The sequence below is a fragment of the Furipterus horrens genome, unplaced genomic scaffold (assembly GCF_987537825.1).
Source record: "Furipterus horrens unplaced genomic scaffold, mFurHor1.1.pri manual_scaffold_3, whole genome shotgun sequence".
Taxonomy (NCBI): Eukaryota; Metazoa; Chordata; class Mammalia; order Chiroptera; family Furipteridae; genus Furipterus; species Furipterus horrens.
This window is the reverse complement of record NW_028327173.1, coordinates 182,329,576-182,343,994: the sequence shown is the minus strand read 5'-3', so window position 1 is coordinate 182,343,994 and position 14,419 is coordinate 182,329,576. Positions and strand designations below refer to the sequence as shown.

The 14,419-nt window shown below is 37.2% G+C and overlaps 1 protein-coding gene across 1 annotated transcript in view; it reads left to right on the top strand.

The window, feature by feature from the left end:
* Nucleotides 1-53: 53 nt before the first annotated feature.
* Nucleotides 54-14,419, top strand: part of SGPP1 (sphingosine-1-phosphate phosphatase 1) — a 44,105-nt gene continuing 29,739 nt past the window's right edge. The window contains exon 1 of the mRNA XM_090272074.1: nucleotides 54-913. Coding sequence (XP_090128200.1) covers nucleotides 227-913 — 687 coding nt within the window. The 5' untranslated portion in view covers nucleotides 54-226. The remainder of the gene's footprint in view (nucleotides 914-14,419) is intronic.

Sequence of the window (14,419 nt, the reverse complement as noted above, 5' to 3'; positions counted from 1 at the left end):
GCGCGTGGAGGCCGCGGCCGGCGGCAGGGCGCGCGCCGGCAAGGGAGGGGCCCGCGGTCGCTGCTGCGGCCTGTGGCGCCGTCACCCGACAGAACCCAGCGGGTGGAGCGAGGCGCTGCTGCTACTCCCACTGGCCGGGCGCACGGGAACGATTCGGGGCTGCGCCGAGCGGGCCCGCCCTCCTGCCACCGTCCTCCAGTTCGCGGGCCGCGCGGGTCCCGTTATCATGTCGCTGGGGCAGCGCCTCGTTCAGCTGGCTGGCCGTCTGCGGGAGCCGCAGAAAGTGGCCCGTTTCCAGCGGCTGTGTGGGGTGGAAGCGCCGTTGAGCCGCTACACCGCCGACCCGAGGGAGGATGAGAAGGCGGAGGCTCCCCTCTCCGAAGACTCCGGGTGCAGAGAGCGGCAGCCAGGGGCGTGCGGAGGCCCCCAGCCTCCCGGGAGCGACCGCAATCAGTGTCCCGCCAAGCCGGGCGGCGGCGGCCCCCCAAACGGCGTGCGGAACGGGCTGGCAACCGAGCTGGGCCCGGCCTCGCCGCGGCGAGCGGGCGCCCTGCGGCGAAACTCGCTGACTGGCGAGGAGGGTGAGCTGGCCCACGTGAGCAACTGGCCGCTCTACTACCTGTTCTGCTTCGGCACGGAGCTGGGCAATGAACTCTTTTACATCCTGTTCTTCCCCTTCTGGATCTGGAACCTGGACGCCCTGGTGGGTCGGAGGCTCGTGGTCATCTGGGTGCTGGTCATGTACCTGGGCCAGTGCACCAAGGACATCATCCGCTGGCCGCGGCCCGCCTCGCCTCCCGTGGTCAAGTTGGAGGTCTTCTACAACTCCGAGTACAGCATGCCCTCCACGCATGCCATGGCGGGCACCGCCATCCCCATTTCCATGGTCCTCCTCACCTACGGCCGCTGGCAGGTAAGGTTTCCTCTCCTCGCCCTCCACAGCCTGGGGGAGTTAAAGAACTCAGAGTTCTCCATGCTCTCCACGGTTATTTTAATGTGCCCGTTCGTTCTCCTCCCAAACTTGTCTTTCCGCAAACAGGCTCTTTTCTAGGTTTAAAACATTAAATGATTGAGGAAACCTAGAGACTTAGCCATCAAACCATATTTTAATAATAATGCCTTTCTTAGAACCCAAAGGAAACACTGTGAAGTCATGTATTATCACTGGGCTTTGGTTGAGTTTTTAAATGGTTTCATTCTTGTGATGCAGAGAATATAATTGTGATTAATTATAATATCCTTGTAATGAATTGTTAGGTAACTAAGACTCAGTTTCACTGTATTATAGGGTGCCTCCTCCCCCACCCCGCCCAAAGATGCAGGCATTGGTAAAGTTTTTAGCTTTACTCTGAGACAGTGTTTATAAAACAGAATAATTCCAAATCAAATATGGTCGGTCCAGGCAACGAAGTAATGAATTTTAAACGAAAGCCACCGTTTATGGAAGTTAATGGAGAACAGCCTCAGTTCTCTTTTTAAGGGGTGTGGCTGCTAATTTGCAGATGGACGGCGAAGTTTATCTGCTGGATCACTAGTCTATAGTATGTTGTTAACCTTCTGCATTATGATTATTGCAGTAGCTTAAAAAATGCATGATTATAGTCTTAAAATCAGGGTTTTTAATCATATTAGTGGGTTTGTGAAAATGGCAAGTATGACAACAGAGTCAGCCTGACAGTTTCAGATGAGTATTTAATGGGAAACGTTCTATATTTTGCTCACTTCTTTTGGCCTCCCATTTTTCAGTTTTTCATGGTTCATGTATTAGGTTTAAAAACTCTTATAGATGCAAAATTTATTTTTAAACTACTGTCTTGTTTTATCTGTGTTTTAAATTGTAAGGAGACCAGTCCCCTATTTTAAGAGTAAAGTTAATAATTATGGAGGGTCTAAGGAAACAGACTTTCTCAGTTTGTTTTCTGTTACAGCATAAAATCAACTTACATTGAGAAATACACGTTCTGTATAGTAAAACTCCTTTATGAGTAGCTTACTTTTCCCAGATTTAGTTTCAGCAGAGATAAGATCTTGTTCCCATGGATACTTCTATGCAATCCATCTCTTTCAGTACATGGAAAATACGTAATGTGCATAGTGAGAAAGGCAGGATTACGAGGGAAGGGTACCATGGACAGGTTTTTTCCCCCTATTTAACCAAAGGAGATTTACAGTGATACTTAGATTGTAGAGTAGTGCTGTCTGTTTTGCATATAGATAAATATCTCAAGTTTTATCTAATCTAAATATTTCAGAATTAAAGGTATTCATTCAGTTTTATTTGTCATGATATTCACTGGTGTTAGCTAATGATGCTTCTCTTATGTTGATGAGACTTTCAGGATTTTATAATTATAGGACCTTTATAACTCCTCAGTGAATAGCTGTGTTACATGCTATTAAGATCAGCAGTCCGAATAGTTATTTACTGCTCATCATTCATTCAGAACACATACTAACAGGAAGTCTGAAAGCAGTACTGATGGACTCTTTACAGGATGGAACTATCAGTATTCTAACATTTCAGGGTTATTTGAATCACCAGCATAAGCTTATCTTACATTTTTGAACAACCTAGTATATTAATTCAAAGTTTGAGGAATTTGTATATCATACAATTTTAGAATTTGAGCTATGCGGGACTTAATTTCCTAGTTTCAAATTCTCATTTTACAGATGTGGAAACACCAAGTTACATTAGAATTAACCTTATATAATTAGCTTAAATTTCTTATTTTACATTTTTCACTATAAATTTGAATAAACTCCTAAATTTGAATAATTGTTTATATTTTGGTTAGTTGTTTTGAAAGAAAGCCTCCCTTATATGAAAGTTTTATGTTGACAAATGTTTGACTGTAATAATTTAGTACAAGAACCAAAATGACTTTTTTAAAAGGAGAAAATAAAAGTTTAATTTATGTGCCTGGGACATTCACATAGATATGATAAATCCATGAAAATTCTCAAAGACAGACAACATTGGGTATATAAAACTGTTTAAGCAAAGGAAGAAGAATGGGGGGAGTGGAGAATTAGATTTTAGAGGTGAGAATGGGCCACTTATCGGTACTTGAAAAAGTGCATAGACCTGGCTGGTATGGCTCAGTGGATTGAGCGCCAGCCTGTGAACGGAAAGGCCTCTGGTTCAATTCCTGGTCAGGGCGCATGCCTAGGTTGCAGGCCAGATCCCCAGCTGGGAGCATGCAAGAGGCAACGGGTGGATGCATCTCTCACACATAGATGTTTCTGTCCCTCTCTTTCTTGAAAAAGAAAAAAGGAAAAAAAAAAAAAAAAGCACAACACACAGGGCAGGAAAATCCCACGAGGTGACCCAGAAACAATGGGACACAGGGTATCCAGGCAACAAGCACGTGCCTGAAGCCCTCTTGTTTAGTATATTTAATTCACTTTAGGCTAAGGCTGCATCCTAAAATCTCCTTTCTGAAGCAGGTTTTTCTGTCTGTATCTCTTAGGCAGGAAAGGGAGGGAAGTCTAAGGTTCTGAGTTTTTTGTTTCTTAATAAGTAGCTTAAATTCAGTATCCCAAAGAGCAACTTAAAGTTGGCATAATTTTTGTCCCTTTAGTTTCATCTTTGAAACTTTATTTATTTTAAAAATGTTTTAATTTACTGATTTTGAGAGAGAGATACATCATTTTGTTGTCCCACTTATTTATGCATTCATTGGTTGATTCTTACATGTGCCCCAACCTGGGATCAGACCTGCAACCTTGGTGTGTGGGGTCAACATTCTAACCAAAAGAGGTACTCACCAGGGCTGAAACTTTAAATAATAAACTTTCACATTCCAGAAGCTAAGTTGGTAGATTGCTCCATGTTTCATTGATTCAATCATTCAGTTCTGAGAATAATTCAGTTCAGTTAAATGTATTGAGTCTCATTTCAGGACTGGTGATGCACATGGGCTCCCAAAGTGAGGCCTATACTGTGTATGCAAGCAGTCAGGTATTTAATAAGGGGTATGTCCATGAACACAGAAGGAACAAAAAGGCTAGTGATAAGAGTAAATTATAAACCAGTTTCTGAATCTGTAAGCCTGTCAGTTGAGAAGATTTCTGAATATAAGGCTCAAAGTTTCTTTTGCTGGAATGAAGGCAGGCAGTGACTACCTGATAGATCCTCCTTGTCTGCTGTTTCAGTGTCTCTGATGATGTCATCAGGTGCTCCAGTGAATTCTGCATGGCTTGTGTAGCGTCAGTCACTGAGACTACATATAAGCTGTCATGGCAACTTTTTTGAAGTTTATATTGTGTCCTTTAGCTGCCATTTGCTATTGCTTGGCTCAGAAAAGTTTTAGTTCTTAATTCCACGTCAAAGGATGGGAGAAAAATGAAACATTAGTTTGAAGGGTTATAGCCAAATACTTAAAACAACTATAAAATTCAGGATTCAGCCCAGTATATAGGTGAAAAATAAAACTTTAAAGACAATTAAGTGAACTAGGGTCTTATATCCACAACGGTGTATTATACGGGGTGTGGCAAAAGTAGATTTATAGTTTTGAGTGTGAGAAACAGTTTATAATTGTATTATTATTTCTTAAGTATTATATTATTTTCCATAGAAACAACTGTACACCTACATTTGCCCCACCCTTTAGATCCCATGGAAACAATTTCTCTCCCTAAAGTCACCCTCATTTTCCTCAAAGCTATAAAAATTAAGGCCAGTGGCTGCATAAGCCTAGTTTCAATAAATTTATCTTAATTATTTGCAAAAATTCAGCAAGAATAGCAATTGATCATATAGGCTCTCTTAAGTCTACTTTGCTGGAATCTCATAAGGAATCTCCAGATTAAACTTTAGCCTCTCAGAGCGAAGTAGCCAAGCCACATAGTTGCTATCAGACTTTTCCTGCAATACCCATAGATTTGAGTGAATTCCTCAAGTTCTTAAGATCAAAATGCCTTGAGGTTCTTTCTTTGCCATCTTCCAGGAAAGCAACATTCATTTTTCACCTGGAAAGACTGCCATAAACCATGTAAATAAGCAAGGTATCAGGTAGTTTTTCCAAAGGGCTTTTATTAACTTCCAAAGTCAATCTTAATTCCTTAAAGCTTTTTGGTGACATCCAGAGTTTATGCATGTCTCTCTCAAACTAGGCATTTCACTCAAAGTCTTGGTTGATAAAACCAGTTTCAAAGTGTGTTCTGTTATAAAGAGAACAGATTCTCATTAAATCCATGTAAACAACCATATTGACGTGAAATTTAAATAATGCTCATTAAGAGTTTCCAAATTCTGGAGAGATCAGGTAGGGAGAAAAATATAAAGACTTAAATATGGCTTACAAAGGTATGATTTACAAAACTACTCTTAAGAAAAACAAAATGAGTTTCCTTATATCTGGAAAAAAAATTTTTTTTTAATTAGTATTTTGAACCAAGTCATAAAATAATAATTTTACTAAGTTCAGTCAGTCCCACATAATCAATTCTTGTTTATCCAGATCCTCTGCCAATATTTTTATAAATCCAGTTACTCCTTAGAGTTCTATAAATCTGAATCCAGTTTAAAGTTATAATCTGAAATTTTATTCTCAGAAAACTATATTTTAGTTAAGAGTTCTTTCCATGGATCTTTGAGATGAAATCTACTTGCAAATGCATCAGAGTAAAAACAATGTCTGTAAAGACAAAACTTAAAATGACATGGTCATACATCTGATTATAATGCAGTTGACAAAGAACTTTGCTTTTGTGTAAGATATAACATTCTAAGATAACAATTAGAATTACAGATGAAATTATATCAGAACTTGGTAGACCCTTGGAAATTTTTGTAAACTCTTTAAAACATTTATTTTAGTATTAATCTGTGTGTACAACTACAACAAAATTACTATTTCTCTATTTGACAAAGCTTCCCATGTAACTTTAAGCATATCAAATAGACCTAGTTGGTTTAAAATTTCTCTCTTACAAGGACAGAAAACAAATCCTTTAGGTGTTCCAGGAGCCCATTGAAACAACCCAAAGCCATTTCTAGGTTAAGAAAAAGTCTCTTAAAATTTCAACCTTGGACCCTGGTTGGGTGGCTCGGTTGATTGGAGCATTGTCCCATACACCAAAGGTTGTAGGTGTGATTTTTATTTCCAGCTAGGGCATGTACCTACGTTCCGGGTTCAATCCCCTATCAGGGTGAGAACAAGAAGCAACCAATCAATGTTTCTCTCTCACATTGATGTTTCTTTCTCCCTGCCCTTCCTCTCTCTCTAAAATCCATAAAAACATTTCCTTGGATGAGGATTAAAAAAAGAAACAATGAAAGCCTTTGTTTTTCTAATCAAGCCTGGTGTTTTTCTAATCAATAGTAGTTTGGTTTATAGTCCTGTCTGTACTGTGCCCCTACTGCTTATTCACGATAGGTGTGGTTCCTTATATATGCCTAGGATGTTGAAACATCTCTGGAGACTGAGTTATCTCATATATCATCTCTTTGGTTTTTAATAACTACTCACTCCTCCCTGCCACTTAATGTTCCTGTTTGAAATCTGCTTGAGATTCACCTCCTGCATGGAGCTTTTGAAATTAACCCTTTCTTTTTCATTATTCCTCATTGGTTCTTTTTTTTCCTTAAGATTTTATATTTATTTTTAGAGAGAGGGGAAAGGAGGGAGGAGAGGAAGAGAAACATCACTGTGTGGTTGCCTCTTGTGTGCCCCAACTGGGGACCTGGCCTGCAACCCAGGCATGTGCGCTGACTGGGAATTGAACCAGTGACCCTTTGGTTTGCAGGCTGGTGCTCAATCCACTGAGCCACACAAGCCAGAGCTTCATTGGTTCTTAAAATGACAGTAGACCAAAAATAATTACCTGGGGGCTTGTTTAAAGAAGGTTTTTCACCTTACTCGTAGAGATTCTGATCCATTAAGTTAGTGAAGGACATCGCATTTTGCTGAAGTTCCACAAAGCTTTTTGATGAAAAAGATGTACTTTCTTTAACCCCTTCCAGTACAATTAACCCTTGATGCTTAGAACAGATATTTTATATTTCTCCCACATTACTGTCTCAGCTCTTTTTCAGTTCCAGTCTTTGACTCTTTTAAGTTATGTTATAATACAAAAAGGAAGTTCGGAGCAGTATGGCTCAAAGGAGGTATTTGGTATTGGGAGATTTTTTTTTTTTTTTTAACATTACAGTGATATAAGATAGAAAGTGTATGGCATTTCTCCAGATTTTAAATAATTTGAGATCCATTAGCCAGGGTAGTGATTACTGCTCTCATATTATGCACTGGAATTTTTTGTAGACTGAATAGGGAAAAAGTAGAAAATAAGGAGCATTAGATATTAATAACATTATTCTTTGAAGAGTAGGTGAAAATAAAAATGAAGCATTCAGCCATGGCTAGTGTGGCTAGTTTGTTGGAGCATCATTTTGTAACCAAAAGGTTGTGGGTTCGATTCCCTTTTGGGGCACATACCTAGGTTGTGGTTTGATCCCCTGTCCAGGCGGTGATGGGGGGTGAATGCATTCCCCTGTCTAGATGCATATGATCCCTGGCCTGATTCCTGGTCTGGTCATGTAGAGGAGGCAACCAAACAATGCTTCTCTCTCGCATTGATGGTTTCTCTGTGTACCTTCCTTTCTCTCTTAAAATCAGTGAGAAAAAAAAAATGTCCTAGAGTGAAGATTAAGAAAGAAAGGAAGCATTTATTTTGTATATATGGTTTAATATTCTTTCCAGAAATAAAATTCTTAATTTTAAGTAATATGGCATATAATGAGTTCTAATTATATACTTGATTGAATGACATTTAAAAAGCTTTAGATAAATTTCATTTATAAAAAATTAGTGTCATTACATACTCTTTAGCCAAGCCTATTTCCAACTAGTCTATATGCTTTTACAATTTTTAGTAGTAATAATAATAATAGTTATTGACATTAACATTTATTAAGTTCTTACCATGGGTCAGACATTGTTTGAAATGTTTATAACCTTATTTATTCTATTTTTATAACATCCCAATGTTTGGGCCTACTATTAATAACAAGTTTCCAGGTGAGAAAACTGTGGTAGAAGTTGTTTAGTTAAGAGAAGAACTATATGCACAACCAATGGGCATGGACTAAGGGTGGGAGAAAGCTGGAGGGTGGGGGGTCACTGGGTGGAGGGGAACAAAGGGAAAAGAAATTGGGACAACTGCAACAGCATAATCAATAAAGCATATTAAAATAAATAAAATCTTTTTTAAAAAAAGTTTAGTTAAGTAATTTACTCAAAGTAACACAGCTAGTAAGTGGCAGAGGCAGAAAGACTCCAGAGCTTATACAGAAAACTTTTCAAATCACACTGTGATTTTTAGAAGAATATTCGCAATAATAAATACTTTTGAAATAGATATCATTGTTCTTAAAATACAAAATAGCTTTTACATGCTTTTTAGAAGTTAATGTGTGTGGATACATACATATGCAATATCCACAAGTATTTGTACTTCAAACATAAGTTGACCGAAATCAAATGCTGATTTGATTCCCCTTCCTTTTCCTCTATATTCCTGGCATAAATAAAAAATTTAATAAACATAATGAGAACTTTGGAAAAGAAAAGCACATATTATTCTATCAAAATACAATTTATTGTACATAATAAAGTAAGATATCTCCATGACCATGAAAAAAATAAAAGAAAGAAAGGCAAGAAGTAAGAGTTATGAAAGTAGGTCACAAATGACAAAGACCGGAAAATGCTTCAGGAGCCAAGGGGAACTGATCACTGTGGTAATTCTGGCAAGAAACAGTTAATTAAAAATTGCAATTGGTTTGCTACTTGATTTCTTTTTACTTAGAGTGATATTTGTTTCAAAATGCACAGTTTCCTGACTTTGTAAATGCAAGTATTAAATATTGATTTAATATTAATTTTATTTACTTATTTGAATAGGTAATGCATTGCAGAAAATTCAGTATTTACATAAAAATATGAAAGGATTGTACATTTCTCTTCTTCTGTTCCACAGATAGCAGGATCTCTTTTTCAGAAGGATTTATTGTTTTATGTTTCTCATTTAACCTTCGAGAGATAGTCTTTACTTTTGTGAACATGTATTTCATATAGTTTATTTTTTATACTGTTCTGGACCTTGTATTTTTTGTTTTGTTTTATTCATTTAGAAATGTACTGTGGAGATTTTCTTTCTCTTTTACTCAACAATAGATAAATACTAATTTTGTGCTTGGGATTGTTTTCAATGCCTTAAATCACTTAACTTGTCCAATCTCCATAAAATCCTATGAATATTATCACTGGTTTGTAGAAGAAACTGAGGCAGAGGGAAGTTAAGTAACTTGCCCAGGATGACTCAGCAAGTACGTAACAGAGCCTGGATTCAAACCCAAGAAGTCTGGCTGCAAAATGACACTATGCTACTGTGTTACCCTGCTTGTCCATAGTACTGGGTTGTCCCAAAAGTCCATTATGTTTTTTTCCATACAGTGGCTCTAGTAGTGCTTAGTTGTCTTTAACTTCATTCAAAACAATTTTGTTAGATTGTGTTGTGACAGCTGTCCTATCGGTGTGCATTTTTTAAAAAACATATCAAAACTGGTGAATTTTTGTGTAGCCATTTTAATATTGAAGATGGAAGAAAACACACAACATTCTCGGCGTATTATGCTTTATTATTTCAAGAAAAGTAAAAACACAATTGAAATGCAAAAAAGATTTGTGCAGCATATGGAGAAGGTACTGTAACTGACCGAACGTGTTAAAAGTGGTTCGTGAAGTCTCTTGGTACTATTGACATTTTGGCCAGATAATTTTTTGCTGCGGGGCTGTCTTATGCATTGAAAGATGTTTAGCAGCACCCTTGGCCTCTACTGTCTAAAAGCCAATAGTGGGAGATAGCCAACATACTCAGAATATCCAAATCAATAAAGTTATTGGTGAAAATGAAAAATGTGACTTATTTTACAAAAAAAACAAACAAAAAAGAAAAACTCAAAACGTTACAGACTTTTTGGGCAACCCAATAGAACAGAATTAGTATAGAATTCTAGGAGAGTGATTACTGGGTCAATGTGTATGCATTTAGAACATTTAGAGCTCTTGTGTATAGATAAAAATGCTTTCCAGAAAGGCTGCATCAATTTTCATTAAATTAGCAGTGTTTGAGAACAAGGCAGATATATCATTAATGTGTTATCCTTGTCAAATGTTGTTTACATATACACTATCGATTCCTTGAATTCAAAATATAATTTTGTGTGTGTCTGTCTTTGTCCCATATTTAAATTACTCTGAAATATTTAAATTTTATTAAAAATAGTTTTTGTAATTATTTTAATTGCAAGTAATTTTACTGACTTCTTTTACTAACTTCCATGAATATCAGTGGAAAATGCCATCATATAAAAAATAATTCTGATTATGTGTGATTAAGGAGTTAAGGAAAGCATATCAGTAAGAATAAAACTGTTGGGTAGAATAACTGAAGGAAATGTTTAGATAAGTGTTCCTGTAGTAGGAAGTGCAATAAAAGAGTCAGTGGTGGCACGCAATTAAAAGCATCTAGGAGGTCCTGTGAACTGTTTGGGTTTGGTAAATTTTTTTAATTTGAAAATAATGTGAGGACTTGTACAGTTTTCTTTTGATAAGATCTAAAGATTGAATTTAAGTAAAAAACTTATTTGAGGAGATACATAAATTCAGCAGATAAAGGTCAACATTCTCCAAGAAAAACAAAATAGGAACTAGGAACTCCTACCAAACTTAAAATTATTACCTATTTGTGTAGTGATAAAAGTGTGAAGTGTAAACTAACAAGCATGTGTAAAAGGCATTAGATTAGACCACTAGAATACAATACAAAATGTTATTTAGCATTCCCTGGGTTTGTTTCTTTATCTGTAAAAAGAAGAGTGTGACATTAATACTTTCACATCTCATGTCTCTAATTAAATGAAATTTGTACCTAGCCTCCATTATAAGAAAAACCTAATTAAAAATAGCCGGGTGATAATCTGCTTGATCCTAGGGATACAAACAACACACTTTGTACATGAAGGGCAGGTTAGCATATTGGTTGAGAGCTCAGACTCCATAATCAGACTTTCATTGTTTGAATCTCAGCTCTGTAACTTAATACATTATCTGTTTGATCTTGGGCCTCTCTTTGCCTCAATTTAATTAAATTAGAATACCTGCTCCATAGGTTTGTTCTGATGATTAAATGAGTTAATATTTATAAAGCTTATGGAAGAGCACCTGGTACATAGGAAGTTGTATGTTAAATAAAATTATTTCATCTCTTAACATTTCAGTAAAAAGCAAATTCACATTCATTTCTCCTAGCATCTGCCTAGAATTGAATTTTGGCTTTAAAAATTCCAGCCAGTTTATCTATCAGAAATCAAGGATTAGATGAGGTAGGATTAGAAGTAGAGAGTGAGAGGGAAGTGGAGGACAGTACAATGAACGTGTATCAGAAGTGAGAGAGAAGTGGTCACATTGCTGTGGCAGAGGAAAAGGGGAAAGAGGTAGTCCTTCCTCATCTTTCTAGTTCTGATTTTAAAAAATAACTAGGGCTCTTACAGAATTGCTTAATTTGCCAATGTGGAAAAGACAGGATTTGAGTTTTCTGTTATAAGGCCTTTGCATTTTGAAAATTACTGTACGTAAGTGCTCCTACTCTACTTACTCTCCTAAAGTGCCCAGGTAGCTCCAGAAGAGCTATTGTCACTCCAGACTAGATTTGCTCCCAACCCTGGAGATTTGAAGAGGGATTTTTGAAAAACAAATCACCACAGAACCCACATTAGACACTGGATAACTTTTCTGGGGATTTGTAACAAATAGGGCTAGACTATCCAAGAGACCGATAAAAGAAGTATTTGATAGGTTAGAATTAGAATGAATTAATGAATTCAAAACTGTATGGAAGACTGGATTTACTGTTTCTTTTGTTTCTGCTCTGGCTTCTGCAGAGGAGATCAGGAACTTCTTCATATTAACAGTCTGGGAAGCTGTGGTCTGCTTGCAGCTCTAAAATGATATAACTCATAGCCCCTCTCTTTCTTTCCTCACAAAGTCCTTCCCTATGATAGGAATTGAGAAATGGATCCTGTCTTGGTAACATAAGGCTACCTGAACTAGTATGGTAAGAAGTAGTACTTTCCTTATTATGATTTATAATATAAAAAATATTTATTATTTTTGTGGTAAGTTCTGTTGTTAAACTGATAGTTGTGACTTAAGTTTAGAAGAGAAACAGTGATTAAGATGGCAAGTATGAAGAGCTAAAAACAATGGATTGAGTTGAAAATGTTTCAGTTCACATTTTTATCATTAATATGTACATTAAATGCATATGGGTCACTTTTTATTTTATCTATTTGAACCCATATATTGTTCTACATTAGTCTACCAGTGTGGAAAGTACCATGAAGGAAACATGCTTTTTTTTTTTTTTTTAATTTGGTTTATTTTTTTGAAGATTTTATTTATTTATTTTTAAAGAGAGGGTAAAGGGAGGATGACAGAGAGGGAGAGAAACATCAATGTGCGAGAGACACACGTATCAGCTGCCTCTTGCGTGTCCCTAGACAGAGACCCAGCCCACAACCCAGGCATGTGCCCTGACCAGGAACCGAACCAGCGACCCTCTGGTTGTCAAGCCAGCACTCAATCTACTGAGCTACACCAGCTAGGGCAGAAACATGCTATTTTGATTAAGTTTTTTGGTTGGTTTGTTTTTGCTTTTAGTATAGAAAATACAGTTCATAATATGCTGGTTGTTGGATAAAAATATACATACACCTGATCATCTAGCACTCAAAAAGCTAAGAGTAGAAGGGAATCTCCTTAACATGATAATGGGCATTTATGAAGTATCTACAGATAACACTACACTCAATGGTGTAAGACTGAAAAGTTTCTCCCCAAGATAAGGAACAAGACAAGGATGTCCACCTCTCACCACTGCTCTCTTAACATTATATATAGTAAGTTGTAGCCAAAGCAATTAGGCAAAAAAAAAAAAAAAAAAGAAAAGAAAAGAAAGAGGGAAAGAAAGAAAGAAAACATTTAGATTAGAAAGGAAGAAGTAAAACCCTCTATTCACATATGACATTGATCTATTTTTAAAATATTTTCTTCCTTTTTAAATTTTATTTATTTATTTTTAGAGAGAGGGAAGGGAGGGTGAGGGAGAGAAACATTAATCAGTTGCCTCTTGCACATGCCCCAACTAGGGACGAAAACTGCAACCCAAGCAATGTGCCCCAACTGGGAATCAAACCGGTGACCTTTTGGTTCACAGGCTGGCACTCATTCCACTGAGCCACACCAGCCAGGGCTGTTGATTTATTAATGATGGCCATTCTTACCAGTGTGAAGTGATATCTCATTGTGGTTTTAATTTGCATTTCTCTGATGGCTAGTAATGTTGAGCATCTTTTCATATGTCTGTGGGCCAGTTGTATGTCTTCCTTGGGGAAGTGTCTATTCAGGTTCTTTGCCCATTTTTTAATTGGAAAAAAGTCTCGATGGGTGTATTGCATCAAATGGAGAGTACTTTGAAGGTGATGGAAGTTTAAAACATGTAAGAATAAATATGTAATTTTTAATAAATTGTTTTTTTTAGATACCCCCCCAAAAATGTGCTGTTGGATTTGGTTTGCTAATATTGTTGTAGGAGATTTTTGCATTAGTATTTACAAGGAATATTCCTCTGTAGTTTCTTCTTGTGATGTCTTTGTCTGGTTTTGATATTTGGATGATAATGGTCTCACAGAATGAGTCAAGAAGTGTTCCCTCACCTGTTTTTTGGAAGAGCTTGAAAACGATTGATGTTAAATCTTCCTTAAATGTTTGGTAGAATTGATAGGGGAACTCAAGAGTTAAAAATTTTAGCTGTAGTTATCGTTGGTAGGCTTAGGCTTAATTGATTATTGCATGCGGAAAGCTGTTGTTCCGGGAACTGTAATACATGGCCAATGTGACTCCAGGAGGTCAAGGAGCAATTCAATTTTTGTGCCCCAGGGTCTCTGAGCCATTGTGTTTCAGAGAAGGAATGTCCAGTGACACAGATAAAGAATTGTTGAGACTGTAACTTATCTGACTGACCTTTTTTCCAAACCCCTTACCTCCCCTTTTCTTCTCCTTATAAAAAAGGTCAGCTTGAGATGAGATGTTAAGCCAGTTTTTAGGGTACATAACCCACCATCTTCTCAGATCACTGGCATCTGAATAAAGCACCCATAAAGGTTCAGTCTTTGTCTCTACTTATTGGTTCTGATAGTGACAGGCAGCACAAATGCCGACTTTTCAGATTTGAGAATCACCAGTGAAACCATCTAGACCTGGGCCTTTCTTTGTTTAGAGGTTTTTGATTATTGATTCATTTTTTTAAGTTGTTTTAAATCTGTTTAGACTTTCTATTTCTTCTTTAG